Here is a 15,501-nt window from a genome sequence, read left to right as displayed (position 1 = left end):
AAGAGTAAATTAAGTTTTGAATAATTAACTTGCTTTTATGTTTGACGGTGGAGAGAATGCATGAAGCACATGGCCACTTTGCTGAAAGTTACGTACGTAAAGATGATTAGTTCTGTACTTGTTTGACGATAATATTATTCTATTACTATAATCTGCAGACCAAATTAAAGGATAAAGTCACCTCTCTCTTCCTTTTTTTTTTTCTACGCATACCATGATTTAAGGAAACAACATGGCATCAATCATCAAAGGAATATTATTCAACCACCCAATTAATACAGAATATCAAGTTCATTTATTTGATAAATGAAAAATGAATTTGAGTACGTTTACTTTTCTTTTGACGTTGATAAGTAGAATTGCATATGAGAGTTCGTCATATCCAGAAAATTTATTTGACTAAACCAAATAATGTAAAAATGAACCAATTATAGTAAAATTTATGACCTCCATACTTTGAAGCCCATCATTTTTGGTAGTATAAAACTATTAATTGTGAGCTCAGTAAGAAATGATGTTAGCTCGACTACATGGCTAGAACCAAAAATTAGACCCAATTTCGAGCTAGACCTAGGCCTTCAGTCCTTTCCTCACACCCTCCCTCTATGGAGGAGCCACATTGGCTGAATAAGTTGTCAATCCATTTTGTCGCCAAATCACATTTTGCATAAGTTAATCTTTTTTCCAACCCGACCGGTCGTTTTGCTTCCTAGAACCCCGTTCTCCTATTTAAGACTGCCCGTACTTGCTTTAATTGATTTATGACTTGCAAGGATGGTTGATTCGGGATTTGGAAGAGTTTGGGTTGAAATCGGAACAATCGACTCCTTAAAGTTGGCCTAAAAGTCCAAGTTTGACTTCGGTCAACATTTTGAGTAAACGACCTCGGAATCGGGATTTCACGGTTCCAATAGGTTCGTATGATGATTTCGGACTTGACCGTATGTCCGGATCGGGTTTTGGATGACCCGGGAGTGTTTTGGCGCCTAATAGTGGAAGTTGATTCCTTAAGGATTTTAGAAGTTCTTAAGTATTTGGTTTGGAGCAGGTTTTTATGTTATCGAGGTCCGAACGGAGTTCCGAGATCGGGAATAGTTTCGTATTGCCATTTAAGACTTGCACGCAAAATTTGGCGTCAATCCGAGTAGTATAAGTGTATTTCGTCGCATTGGAAGTAAATTAAAGAACTTGAAGTTCATAAGTTTGATTAAATCGGTTTAGGGGGTGATTCTTAGATTTAACGTTGTTTCGAGCGTTCCGAGGGTTCGAGCGAGTCTGTTTTATAATTTCAAACTTGTCGATATATTCGAGCGGGGCCCGGGGGCCCCAAGCGTCAATCGGACAAGGCTCGAGCGAAGTTGGAAAATTTGAAAAAGGAGTTGAAGCTCCAGTCTTCTGTCATAACCGCACATGCGGTTGGTTAGCCGCAGGTACGAGACCGCAGAAGCGGTTGTGCTCTCGCAGAAGTGGCCAAGGCAGGCCCAGCCCAAAGCCGCAGAAGCGGCTAATCTTCCGCAGAAGCGATTTTCTCCCCATAGAAGCGGCCCAGCGGAATTTCCGCAGAAGCGGACACTTTTCCGAAGATGCGGTGGGCACGGTGCGGCCCAGGACCGCAGATGCGGAAATCACTGAAGCAGTGACCTTCATTTATTGCGGGCGTTAGCCATTTTTGGCTCATTTACGCTCATAAGTTGGGAGATTTTGGGGCTCTTGAAAGAAGATTTTCACCTAGCATCTTGAGGTAAGTTATTCCTACTTATTTTAAGTTTAATACTTGGGTTTTGGGTAGATTAACACACAAAGATTAGTGAAAAATCATGGGATTAGAGTAAAAAGGGTTTTGATAAAAAACAAGATTTAACCATGAAATTTGTTATGGAATAAAGTAGAAATCATATATCCTTGATCCTTAGATTATAGAGAACAACTTTCTCCAAAAATTTTCGGAATCCGGGCACGTAGGCCCGGGGGTGGATTTTAGGAAACTTGTGGTTGGGGTTGGGAAATTACCTTAATAGTTAGAATGCAAACTTGTGAGCTCGTATTGACTAGTTCCTACCTTGTTTAATTAGTTTTGGATCGTTCGGCTCCAAATTGAGGGTTTGATCACGTTCTTAGTATTGGAAGTACGCTTTGGAGCGAGGTGAGTCTCTTTTCTAACCTTGTAAGAGGGAATTGTCCCCATAGGTAAAATAATTGAATAATTTGCCACTAAATGCGGGGGCTACGCACGCACTAGGTGGCGAGAGTCCGTGCGTAGCTGCTATTATGTTAATTGTCCGGTAGTTTAGGACTTGTATCATGCCATACTTGTAAATGTTTATATCCTTTCATGCTAATGAGATCACTTAGGATATGCTAGAGATTTGGAAATCAACATATGTGAACGTATGCACTTGCTTGAACACTTGTATGAATTTATTTGACTATGAATGCGCCTTTATGTACTTTCTTGATGATAATTGATATTTGTGGATCGAGCCGATAGCCTCGGTAGAAATAGACGCATCTATGGTTCGCGACATTCGACCCTCTGGCAGTGCACAGTTTCTTTTCTGTTGGACCGGACCGTACGACCTCGGCATAATGTGCGCATGATATCTATGTGAAATCTTATTCACGACTTACTTTGTTAAATGCCCTAAAATGTAAATGGCTAACTGCAATATTATCTAGGAAATGACCTATCACTTTTTACTATAAATTGTTATTTATTTGTGACATCCATGCTTAGTATAACACTTTTTTATATTATTTGACCCTAGTAAGTGTCAAGTCGACCTCTCGTCTCTACTTCTTCGAGATTAGACGGGATACTTACTAGGTAAATATTGTTTATGTACTCATACTACGCTTCTGTACTTAATTGTATATGATCTGAGGCAGGTACATTTGGCTACCAGTCTGGTGCGCATTCTTGATCATAGTCCTAGATTCCACGATGAGCTGCTCCCTTCCTATGCCGTTCAGCAACATGATGGAGTCTCTCTTTGCTTCTGGCTGTCTATTCTATTTCAGACAGTAGGATAGATTTATTCTTTTGTATATTCTACTAGATGCCCATATACTTGTGACATCAGGTCTTGGCACACACATTGGTAAACTATTCTTTTGGGATTGTATAATTATTATTGTACGTTGCTATCACTTGTTTTAAATTTAAATTAAGAAATTGTTGTAATTGTTTTAGTAAAGTAAAACTAAAACTTATTAATATTTCCACGTTAGCTTGTCGGACAACGGCGTTAGGCGCCATCACGACCTGCAGTGAAATTGGGTCGTGACATGTATATATTTTGATTGTTTAATCCCATTAATATATACAATGTAGTTAAGTTTCAAGTGTAATAGTAAAGGAGGTCCAAAAATATTTTAGTTGGTAAGTTCAACTTTAACGGTGCTATTTCAGCATTTTTTTAATTCCTTGTTCACAGTACTGCCAAAGAGATTTTTATCTTTGTAGTGTCGCAAAAACTCCTCCATTTATCTCAGAAAGGTGGAAAATCTCAGTAGTCCGATTGATTGGCTACATGAATTTTATCTTTGTGAGTGTTCGATCCCCACTTTGTAATCCTTTCCTTTCCCCTATATATAATACTCCCTCCGTTTTAATTTAGATGAGATAGTTTGACTCGGCACGGAGTTTTAAAAAAAAAAACTTTTAAAACTTTGTAGTCTTAAAAACTTAAGGGGTAAAAGCTTTGTGGGGTCATGACATTTGTGTAGTTATAAAAACTTACAATTAAGGGTAAAATGGATAAAAAATGAAGAATTTAAAATTGGATTATTTCCAAATTTAAAAATATGTCATTTATTTTGGAATAAACTAAAAAAGAAAATACTCGCGTCTAATTTGAATCGGAGGGAGTAACAAAATTAGAAAACATATCTCAAGGAAAGGTAAGGTGCGGGTAGGGTACGGTTTCCAAGAACATTATCATGGTACAACATGTGAGACAATTTCCGTACATTAGCTATTTCAAGAAATTAAACACGAAAAGATAGACATATTTTAGGTACAAAGTCATATCGGATATAGAAAAGAATGAGCACATAGTATAAGGTACAAGAATTGCATATTATTGGACTTGGAAGATCAAGTTAAAAAGAATATATTCACCAACATGCATGTGCTAATACATGAAAATGATGGAACTAAAGAATGTAAAGTCAAAGCAAAGGCATGTGAATTTGCATACAAATTCAAGGCAATATATATTTTATGTCGCAAGTGAGCTAGTCTTTTGTTTCAATAATAGAACTGATTAATTCACGGCTTATCTGTTGGGAAAACAGTGTGGACTTTGAGGGAAAGGTAACGAACGTGGGAATAATTGATTTAATTCTGCAGAGAGAATTCATTTTCAATATAAAATATTTTTTTATCCTAGCCCCTCACCCCCACTTGCAGTGATTGGGCATGTGAGGTGGTTGCATTAAACAAACTGAGCACCTATTTAAGTAGCAGCTACTTTTCTTGGTAAACCCATTCATACATTTAATTCCATTTCCTCAATCTTATTTCTATTTCTGTTACTTTGCATATACAAAGGAAATGGCCAAATGTGACATTCTTGCACTGGGTTTTATAATCGGTTTCTTTAGCCTTTTCTTCAATGCAAATGCTTTCACAGCTTCTGGATGGATGAGAGCTCATGCCACCTTTTATGGTGGGGCTGATGCTTCTGGCACAATGGGTAAGTACCAATATTTTCCAAACTACTCTACCTTTACCATATTATATCAACTATTTACGTATAACCTCAAACTAGTTCAGGTCGACTATATGAATATAGTTTGACTATTTTTGTGTAACGTGCGACAGGGGGTGCTTGTGGATACGGCAACTTGTACTCGACAGGGTATGGAACAAGAAGTGCTGCATTGAGCACTGCACTGTTCAACAGTGGAGGATCTTGTGGGCAATGCTACAAGATCATCTGTGATTTCTATGCAGAACCGCGATGGTGCAAGAAAGGAGTATCTGTTACCATCACTGCTACGAACTTTTGTCCACCAAATTATGCACTTCCTAGCGACAATGGAGGCTGGTGTAACCCTCCTCGACAACATTTCGATATGGCTCAACCTGCTTGGGAAAAGATTGGCGTTTATAGAGGTGGCATTATTCCTGTATTCTACCAAAGGTAGACTAATATCTTCTTAAAGAAAATAGTTTTGCTTGATTCAAGATTCTTGCCTCGAATAATATCACTCAATTTACAGGGTTCAACCAGCAATAGTAGTACTTAAAAGTGACTTTAACTTCTATACACTCACATTGTATAAAAGTTTTTAAATGATACTCCACCTTAGCGATCTGGAAAATAAGATAGGTTATCTACTATAACATGTTAAAATACTGATAGCGTAAAAGTTCTTTTCCAGTGCGTCTGTATATAAGCTAAATCCTATAAAAAACATGTGCACTTGCTCATTCAATGACTTAAATAAATTACTTATTATAGCTCAACTATGAATAAGATTCTTGGCAGTTAATACTAACTTTTTAGGCAAGTAAATCTGACAAAGTAGGTGTTTATTTTTTTATTTTTTTGGTGCAGGGTTCCATGCAAGAAACGTGGTGGAGTTAGATTCACAATCAATGGAAGGGACTATTTTGAGCTAGTATTGGTAAGCAATGTAGGAGGGGCTGGATCAGTTCGATCTGTTCAAATCAAAGGCTCAAGAACAAATTGGATGACAATGTCTAACAACTGGGGAGCCAATTTTCAATCCAACACTTATCTTAATGGACAATCACTTTCCTTCAGGGTTACTACACCAGATGGTGTCACAAAAACATTCTTAAACATTGTCCCAGCCAATTGGCGATTCGGGCAGACATTCTCAAGTCCTACTCAGTTCTCGTAAAGAAAAGGACTTTAGAGTTCTTGGATTCATAGGCAGTGGTGTGCTTACATTTTAACGAAAGCATCCCTACCCTGACCTTTGCTTTTCTTTTTTTGTTTTCTGGAGTCTTGATTATTGAGGATTTCTCCCTCGAGGAGGTCTGCGTACCCACTACCCTCCCCAGACTCCACTTATGTAATCACACTGGGTTGTTGTTGTTGATTTTTGAGGAGCTAGAGGTAAATAAGCCCATGAACTCTAGTCCAAAGTTGGTGTGATAAAGTTGTTGAAATACTTATTCTTTGTTTGTAGACTGGTATTTCTCTGTAGTAGAAGATTAATAAGACATTTTGCCTCAGCTGCAATCTTGAAGCTGAATACATGTGCTTTATATTTGTAACTTTTCAATATGATAATTTTCATGTTATACATATTGTACCAATTGCCCTACTGTATTTTCTGCTATGTATAGCAGTAGTAGTACGTGTGAACTAGCTCTGGTTTCCCATATTTGTATATTATACATCCTGTACTAAGTGTCCCTCTTTTGGGTGCTTAAGTATTTGTACAGGCTTGTTCAATTGGTAAAACACTTCTGCCCACAACCGTTAGGTCCTAGGTTCGAGTTCCCCTGGAAGAGAAGTGTGGAAACACTATAGATAGATCCGTCAAAAGGGGCTTAACCTGTGAGGCCAGTCCAACCCAGCCCGTTACTTGGATAGGGTTGGACTAGGATTTTTTGAGCCCATTTAAAACTGAGGCTTATAAGCCTTGCCCAAGTCAGCCCGCTGGCCCTTGAGGCTTGACCGAGGCTAGGCCTAGGCCAGGCCGTGGGCTAAAAATTAACAAATTAATTAATTATTAAATATTTAATATTTTAAAAAGTAAAAACTAATAAAAACTATTAACTATGATTCCCATTCCCCAATCCTAGATTGCTCATTTACCTTTCCATATCAACTAGAATTTAGATTCTTGACATGCATGTAATATGACAAAATTAGTTTTTCTTTTACTTAATTAATAACGAACTAAAAAAGTTTTAGTTGGCCAATAATAATTATTTTTCAAAAGAAAATATTACTTTAAGTGGTTAATGATCAGTTTGGATTACTTTAATATACTATTAATATTAAAATGTTCGTTAGTATAGAAAAAAATCAATTTTGAAGATACCAAAAAAAATAATTGACCACTAGCAAATTTCAGGAATTTTAAAAATTTTATGGACTATAATGATGAAATCAACAAATGATATTAATCCTAAATTAAAAAACCTCAGCACTTAAACTTATTGAAGCAATCCTTGAATCTGATGAAAATGAAAGGAAAGTATTAAGAAAATATTCATGTAACTTCAAAAATGAAGAGCTAGAGATATAGAGAATTTGCATTTCAATACGAGATTCCTCGTCAAATATCAAGTTTTTTTTACGCTCTAAGCAAAGAGAAGTTATTTATATGATTAATCGACTATGTCTCGAAAAATATTTAAGGATTTAAAGAAATTCTTTTATCTTAAAAAAAATTGAAGGTTCGCCATGCCCTAGCCTGCGGCTCTCTTAGGGCTAGGTTGGGCTGGCCATTTTGAGGTCCGTTCATGTGGCGGGCCGGCCTGTCCTAGCCCACCAAATTTAAAAGCCCGTGAAGCTTGGGCTGGACTGGATTGGACTGGCCCGTTTTGACAGTTCTAAATATAGATCCTCCTAATTTGAAAGGGAGTTAAAAAAAGGAAAAAAATACTTGTACAGTGACTTGTGCTTTTTAATATAGTTAAGTACTAGTAGTAATTTCTTTAGATTTTTACGTAGCAAAAACATTCTGCCGCAACCAAGAATTCTATGTTTGGTAATTTTGGTGACTGTCTCTTTTTACATTTTTTTCCTCGTGCTGAGGGTCTACAGGAAACAGCTTCTCTATATTCACTTAGGGGTAATGTCTGCGTACTATCTACCCTTTCAAGACCTCACTTGTTGGGACTATAATGGATTTGTTGTTGTTTATAATTTTGGTGACTGTACTCAGATTTTACAACAGTAAATCTCATTTTGGTAAAATATCTAGATAAATATACTCGAAATTCAAATAAATTCTTTGATGACATTAATTCATTTTTCTTTTTTTTTCTTAGGAATCAACAAAAGAGAAGATAAATACGAATCTGTTTTGATAATGTGCGAGTGAGATTAAGCATGGGAGATGAAAAATTGAATCCACTAACTTTAAATCCTAAATCCGTCTTTGTAATGAAGTATGTGATAGGTTTAAGTTTAAGTTTCAATGATGACAATTGTTTCTTATGTTATATTTATAGGACAAACAAAAAGGAAAGAATGAAGTTGCTCAGCAAGATTGCTACTGGATTCAAAATAGCAAGTAAGGAAAGAATAAAGATGATGTTACTGCATTAATGATCAATCAAAAGAAGCAGATTAACTCGTCCTTAATCAAGGGAACTCAGATTGCCAATCATGGATCCTCTAATTAAGAAGATCGTGCTCGTGAATTAAACTCTCCAGGCGTAAACGTCTCCTTAAATTCAGTTGTAACAAGGAAAGTCACATTCGAATCTGGGCTAGTCAAAGAGCAAGATTCGAAGAGGCACCCCTTGGGTCAAATCCCTTAATTAAAGATCTTGTGCCTCTGATTTCGCTAAAGACTCAAAGACTCTTTTCTCTCCTATAAGAAGGTTGATCCCTCAAGAAGAAGATTGCGTAACTACACACATTGCATTCTAAGTCTATCTACTTCTTAGTTCAAACACTGTAATCTTTAGTTATTAGTGTCTCAAAATATAGGGAGATCTAGAACACAAAAGAGAGTTGTGTCAACTATTCTGAACTTAAGTGTTGATATTATTCATTGGTGGCGAACGCTATAAAACCATCTGTATTGTAGCTTATTCAAAGATCTTAAGGGAACCCTTGTGACCCGAGGAAAACTGAATGTAAATACCATAACGGTACCGAACCAGTATAAATCTATGTGTGTTATTTACTATTTTTTTACTGCTTACTTTCATTCTGAGCTGTGGTCAGTCAACTAATACTTGTGTTAGTCGACTAAATTTTAAATAGTCAACAATTCATCCCCCCTTGTACATTCAATTGGTATCAGAGCAAGGCTCACAATCTTTGCTTAACCGCTAGTAAGGAAAAGATCATGGGATCCAATACTGTTGTCGGTGCTAAGGCTGTATTGTGGGCCGAGCCCGAGCCTAAATGGGCTAAACAGGCCGGGCCAAATGGTCCCGGGTTCTTGCAGGCCGGTTTGTGGCGGTCCCGGACTTAGTGGTCCCGGAGGGTTGAACTGGCTCACTACGGGCCTAAGCCCACATGGTCCCGGGCTAAATGGGTCGGGCCCACTGGCCTAAACGGGCTAAACGGGCCTAAGTGTTCCGGACTTTTTTTTGTTTTTGAAATATTTTTATCTAAAGCAATTTCTTGTATATATATATATATATATATATATATATGCTATATAAATTGCTTATATGTATATATATATATACATATATACTATATATAATACATACTATATATATATATATATAGAAAGAGAGAGAGAGAGAGAGAGGGTGTATAGTATATATAGTATGTATTATATATACTATATCTATATCTATAATATATATAAGCTATATAATTTACAAGAAATTGTCTTAGATAAAAAAAAAATTTAAAAATAGTCAAGGCCCGTTTCTTCTTTATTTTAATAGTAAAACACAAACACAAACATAGAAACTTAACATAACTTAAATTTAGTACAACTAATGAAAATGTATAACACGGAAAACATAAAGATACACTACGAGGCTCAACACGTACATGTCATTGTTTAGTCACGACCGCCTAGTATTCTCTGCTCCAACCACTTAAATTTGTCTTCCAGCTTATTTTTTTCTTCTTCTATCTCTTTGAGTTTCTCCTTCAACTCCGCAACTTCTCGTTTGGATTGTCGCTCTCTTTCACACTGCTTCAAACACAAACAATGAAGATATTACAACTTTTCTTTGCAATATTCCTGTTGACAGAGTTTATCAATCCATACCTCAAAATTACAAACAGGTTCGTCGGGAACCCTATAAAACTTGTTCATACACGCTCAGTAGCGGCATCCAGCTTCACCATCATCCCAACAGTCTTGCATCATGCATTTTTTGCCGCACTCGCACCTTGGCACATAAAGGGGTTCAGACATTTGTTAAAGCGTAAAGAAAAACCTTGCTTTTATGGAAATATTTGCTATTGGTTATTGTTAAGCGCAGAAAATAACTAGAATGCACCCGATATTTGTAGACAAGATAACACACAAAACATAGTATTGTACAACGCTATACATATTCACTTTTTCGGAAACGAAACAGCTTTTTTGCAGTCGGTCAGCTTTTCAGACCGACAAGACAACACACAAAAAGTAGTCCACCGCCACCTATACATATTCACTTTTTCTAAAATGAAACAGCTTTTCCGCAGTCGGTCAGCTTTTCATTCGACAAGACAACGCACAAAAAGTAGTCCACCGCCACCTATACATATTCACTTTTTCTGAAACGAAACAGTTTTTTCGCAGTCGGTCAGCTGTTCAGACCGACAAGACAACACACAATTTATTCTTTTAAGTTGATTTGAGACAATTTTGTTAAATTATATATATATACGTCTTAATATAGCTAATGTTATATCGAAATTCGAATATAGCTTATATACTATACACTTAGTAGTTAGTATATTGTCGTATATAGTATATTGTCTTATATAAGATTGTATACATTAGCTAAAGTATTAATATAGCTGCAAATTAAAGTTTACATTTAATACTTCAAACTAAAGTTCAATGCCTTCAACATAATACTTCAAATTAATCTAACAAACTAAAACATTAAGCATAATACGTCTAATAATTTTAAAATAACACAAATTGTCTCAAATCAACTTAAAATCTTAAATACGAATGTCTGGAGAACGCGCAAGACAACTCTTTATATGCCTCCTTAAACAACCTGTGCCCTCCTTTGGACGACGAGTGTAGACTTGACCACAGTTCTTGCACTTTATTATGTAAACTTCTTCATTTTCTTCTACCACATTAAAGTGTTCCAAAATAAATGGGTGCAATCTAGAATCACCGGGCATAATTTAACTTGAATTAAGAATTTGAGTTTGAGAAATGAGAGAGATTGATGATTTTGTGAGTAAAAATGAAAGAATGAGGGGGTATTTATAGTTGAGAATAGGGAAAAAATGTAATTATAAAAGTTTTGGGGTTAAAACAAAATTTGGGAGCCAAATGACTATTTTTTAAAAAGCCAAACGGCTAAAATGGCAGGCCAACGACTAGTTTTTAAACTTCTAACCGTTGGCCCTTTTTAAAAAAAAAATTGAAAAATAGTTGTTGGGCCCGTTTGGCCCGGTTGAACCGGCCCAAGCCCGTCTGCCGGTCCCGGGCTCGCGGTCTATTTTGGGAGGACCGGACCACAATGGGATTTTAGGACCATTAGGGACCGGCCCATTTGAACCGGCCTACAATACAGCCTTAGTCGGTGCTCTCTTTCAAGAAGGAACCTCTCAGGTTCGACCTCCTTAATTCAATGGCCAACATTTCTCTCATTGGAAAGTTCGCATGGAAACGTATACCATGTCATATGACATCAAGGTATGGCGTGTGATTAAAAAGGGAAACCTTCCTATTCCTCCCAAGAAGGATGCAAATGGTCAGGTCATCACATCCACTGATCCTCTAGATTTGGACGATTACACTAATGAACAAGTTGTTATTATCACTGTTAATGCAAAAGCAAAAAATCTACTGTACAATGTTACCAGTGGAGAAGAATATGAAAAGATATGTAGTTGTGAGACTGCAAAAGAAATGTGGGATAAACTGGAAGTCACTTACGAAGGAACCAACAAAGTGAAAGAGACAAGAATAAACCTATTGGTTCGGGACTATGAGTTATTTCAAATGAAGGATGGTGAATATGTAGAAGAAATATTTTCCAGGTTCAGCAAAATTCTTGGAGATCTCAAATTATTTGGAAGACCAATTAAAAGTGACGAACAGGTTAGAAAGATCCTTAGAAGATTGCCTAAAATTTGGCAACCAAAGGTCATTGCTTTGGAATGTCAAAATCTGGATAAAATTTCCTATGATGAGCTCAGAGGTGATCTGATCGCTTTTGAAAAAACTCATCTTGACATACAAATTCAAGAGAAGAAAAAAAACTGTTGCTTTCAAAGCAACTGTGGCTAAACTAGAAATTGAAGATAAAGAAGAAGGAGGAGAACAAGATGAAAACATTGCAATGCTCTCTCAAGTATTAACCAGCATGATGAGAAGAAACAGAAACAACAGAAGAGGTAAGTCCAACTTCAGGAAAGTAAGGACGAGCAATGAAGCTGATAAAAATGATGGAAGATGTTACGAATGTGGAAAGTTCGGTCATATTCAAGCTGAATGTCCGGAATTAAAGAAGAAGCTTAGCAAAAACATGCAAAAGAAGAAAGCTTTTGGAGCATGGAGTGATGAGGAAGAATGTGATCATGAGGAAATTGCTAACATATGCTTCATGGCTCTAAGTGACAATGAAGAATCAGGGGAACTTGGGCTAATTGTAGACAACAACGATGAAGAAGATGACTTAAGAGAACCTCGTTCAATGTCAGATGCAAGAACTATTAAGGTACGTACTCCCTTATGCCCTAATTATTATGAACTTCAAGAATTCATTGATATTTCCCTTACAAATATAGAAAGAGTAGTAAATGAGCTCAGAAAAGTCAAGAGAGAAAAAGAGAGAGAGAAGAAGAACTAGGCCCTAAAATTAGAAGTATGCGGAATTGAACGCGATATACTTCAAGAGGAAGTAAATAAACTCAATCTTCAATTGAATGGATTGAAAAGGACCTCAAATCACAGTCCAGTCAAGTCTCAACAGACTGTTCATCACAAAAAGAAAATGGCTTGCTCCTTTTGTGAAAAAATGGCTATAACACTAATAATTGCAGAAACAGAATTAGAGGTGAGCGTAGTTCTGGTAACTCTAACAGCTCATCTTGGTCATACCTCAAATCATTGCAGGTTCAAGAACAATAGAAGATGGGTCTAGAGACCAAAATCTTCAAATCAAACTAATAATTAGAAGTTTAACCATTTAGGACCCAAGTAGGCTTGGGTACCTAAAAATGAGTAATCTTGTTTTGCAGGAACACCACAAGAAGAATAGAAAAGGAAAATGGTATCTCGACAACGCGCGTTTCAGACATATGACGGGTGACAAACAATCGTTCAAATCAGTCACCAAGTTAGATGGAGGAATAATTACTTTTGGTGACAAATCCAAAGAAAATGTTATTGGTGTTGGAAAAGTTCCTTTAAGATCAACATGTGATGTAGATGGAGTCTACTTAGTTGATGAACTTGGCTATAACCTTCTCAGTATCAGTCAACTGTGCGACAATGATTATGAGGTTCGTTTTAAGAAACATGGCTGGTTTATAAAAGATGAATCAGGTAATATCATTCTTTCAGGAAATAAGGACAGAAATGTCTATACTATCAAAAACTTAGAAAACTTTGGGGATCAAATTTGCCCTACTTCTATCATTGAAGATCCCTGGGTCTGACATAGAAAACTTGGTCGTACAAGCATGCATACTATTCAAAAACTTTCCAAATATGATCTTATTATTGGTCTTCCAAAACTAGATTTTTCAAAAGATCATATTTGTGATGCATGTCAACTAGGAAAACAAACACGATCCTCTTTCAAAGTCAAAAATATTGTTTCTACCTCTAAACCTCTTCAATTGCTGCACAAGGATTTATTTGGTCCTACTAGAACTGCTAGTATAGGAGGTAAGAAATATGCTTTTGTTATTGTAGATGATTTCTCTAGATTTACATAGGTTATGTTTCTTAGTCATAAAGATGATGCTCTAAAGAATTTTGAACTTTTCTGTAAGAAGGTCCAACGAGAAAAAGGGATACTACATCTCCACCATCAGAAGTGACCATGGAAGAGAATTTGAAAGAAGAGCTTTTGAAAATTTCTGCAATGATCAAGGAATCTCTCATAATTTCTCATCACCAATATCCCCTCAACAAAATGGAGCAGTAGAGCGTAAAAACAGAACCTTGTAGGATATGGAAAGAACTATGATCATGAAAAACTCTCTACCTCATCATTTCTGGGCATAAGCTGTAAGTACAGCATGTCATATCATTAACATATGTCTTATTCGACCAATTCTCAAAAAGACTCCCTATGAACTATGGAATGGTATAAAACCATCAGCTATTTCCACCCCTTCGAATGCAAATACTTCATTCATAACAATGGAAAGGATAATTTGGGTAAGTTTGATCCAAAGAGTGATGAAGGTATATTTCTGGGTTACTCTCCCTCAAGTAGAGCTTACATAGTTTATAACAAGATAACCTTATATATTGAAGAATCTATTCATGTTATTTTTATTGATACTAACCCTCGTCCAATGAATGAACATATTCCAGAAGATGAGAAAATTTTTTGTGCTCCAAAATCTGTTATTGTAGGTAAGGATCATCAAAATGAGTCAGCTAATCTACAGAATCAACCAGCTGAAATCCCTCCAAAAGAACGTGACTTACCCCAACCAGATCAGTCGACTATCCAAGAAAAGCTGACTTCTGCAAATACTCCAAATGAATGGAAGAATGAACAAGGATATCCTCATAAGTGTCACACCTCCTTTTTCGCCTGCGCCATTCACAACAGAGATGCGGAAGGGAGTTTATTCCAATTAAAGGACAATCGAAACGGGATTTATTTCTTTATTTAAGAGTCGCCACTTGGGAGATTTATGGTGTCCCAAGTCACCGGTTGAATCCCGAATCGAGGAAAAGAATGACTCTGTTTAACAGTCTGCGTACCAGAAATCCGGATAAGGAATTTTGTTAACCCCGGAGAAAGTGTTAGGCATTCCCGAGTTTCGTGGTTCTAGCACGGTCACTCAATTGTCATATTCGGCTTGATTATCTGATATAATACATGTTGAATATATGTGCGAATTTTAACTTTTAACCGCTTTTATCATTATTATTATTATTATTTTATTTTTTTTATTTTTTTTATCGAGAATTACAACTTTGTGAAAATATATCTTGAACCACGTCACCATCAATGTACCCGTGGTCGTCGACACACTTCGACTCCGTTGAGATTTGGATTTGGGTCATATAAATGTGCACCCGAGTATAGGAAAATAACATTATTAAATACGCGCCTAAAGACTAACGTGTTATTATTATTTTTTGGTAGGGCTGTGAAATTTGCTAAACGGCCCGTCCCGGAATCTAAGTACTTTTAAATAAATAATTATTGAGGGCTCCGCAATTTTTGTATTTATTTTTGGCGAAGCACGCCTCCTTTATTTTATGGATATCTTAAAATGACTACATTTCTATTAAATTCGTCTCTAAAATAAAAGAGAAAAAATCCTAATTAATTACATGCTTAAAAAAATGTAACATATTAAATGCTAGGTTAAGACAAATGTTAACGAAAAGGAATATTACTAAAAATTGAAATTATAAATACAATACGGGATCTTAAATAATATATTCAAAAGAAACTAATTATCCCATAACCAGATTAAACTCTCATTG

General features: G+C 36.3%; 2 protein-coding genes across 2 annotated transcripts; both read left to right on the top strand.

Annotated features, from left to right (window-relative positions):
* Positions 1 to 4,523: 4,523 nt before the first annotated feature.
* Positions 4,524 to 6,344, top strand: LOC104236952 (expansin-A11-like). Its single transcript, XM_009791005.2, has 3 exons — positions 4,524 to 4,697; positions 4,826 to 5,147; positions 5,565 to 6,344. Exons 1-3 carry the CDS (start codon positions 4,556 to 4,558, stop codon positions 5,872 to 5,874), a joined length of 774 nt encoding a protein of 257 aa, XP_009789307.1. The 5' UTR covers positions 4,524 to 4,555; the 3' UTR covers positions 5,875 to 6,344.
* Positions 6,345 to 11,490: 5,146 nt separating this feature from the next.
* Positions 11,491 to 13,972, top strand: LOC138876163 (uncharacterized). The gene is made up of 5 exons (XM_070155065.1): positions 11,491 to 11,916; positions 12,065 to 12,535; positions 13,059 to 13,365; positions 13,561 to 13,710; positions 13,821 to 13,972. Exons 1-5 carry the CDS (start codon positions 11,491 to 11,493, stop codon positions 13,970 to 13,972), a joined length of 1,506 nt encoding a protein of 501 aa, XP_070011166.1.
* The last annotated feature ends 1,529 nt before the right edge of the window (positions 13,973 to 15,501 follow it).

This window comes from Nicotiana sylvestris, chromosome 8 (assembly GCF_000393655.2).
Source record: "Nicotiana sylvestris chromosome 8, ASM39365v2, whole genome shotgun sequence".
Lineage (NCBI taxonomy): Eukaryota > Viridiplantae > Streptophyta > Magnoliopsida > Solanales > Solanaceae > Nicotiana > Nicotiana sylvestris.
This window is presented reverse-complemented; position numbering and strand designations above follow the sequence as displayed.

Coding starts and splice junctions, on each gene's coding strand:
- LOC104236952 (XM_009791005.2), top strand. CDS start 4,556: ATGGCCAAATGTGACATTCTTGCACTGGGTTTTATAATCGGTTTCTTT. Junction 4,698..4,825: donor TGATGCTTCTGGCACAATGG/GTAAGTACCAAT, acceptor AACGTGCGACAG/GGGGTGCTTGTGGATACGGC. Junction 5,148..5,564: donor ATTCCTGTATTCTACCAAAG/GTAGACTAATAT, acceptor TTTTTGGTGCAG/GGTTCCATGCAAGAAACGTG.
- LOC138876163 (XM_070155065.1), top strand. CDS start 11,491: ATGTCATATGACATCAAGGTATGGCGTGTGATTAAAAAGGGAAACCTT. Junction 11,917..12,064: donor CAATTAAAAGTGACGAACAG/GTTAGAAAGATC, acceptor TACAAATTCAAG/AGAAGAAAAAAAACTGTTGC. Junction 13,366..13,560: donor GTTTATAAAAGATGAATCAG/GTAATATCATTC, acceptor TTCCAAAACTAG/ATTTTTCAAAAGATCATATT.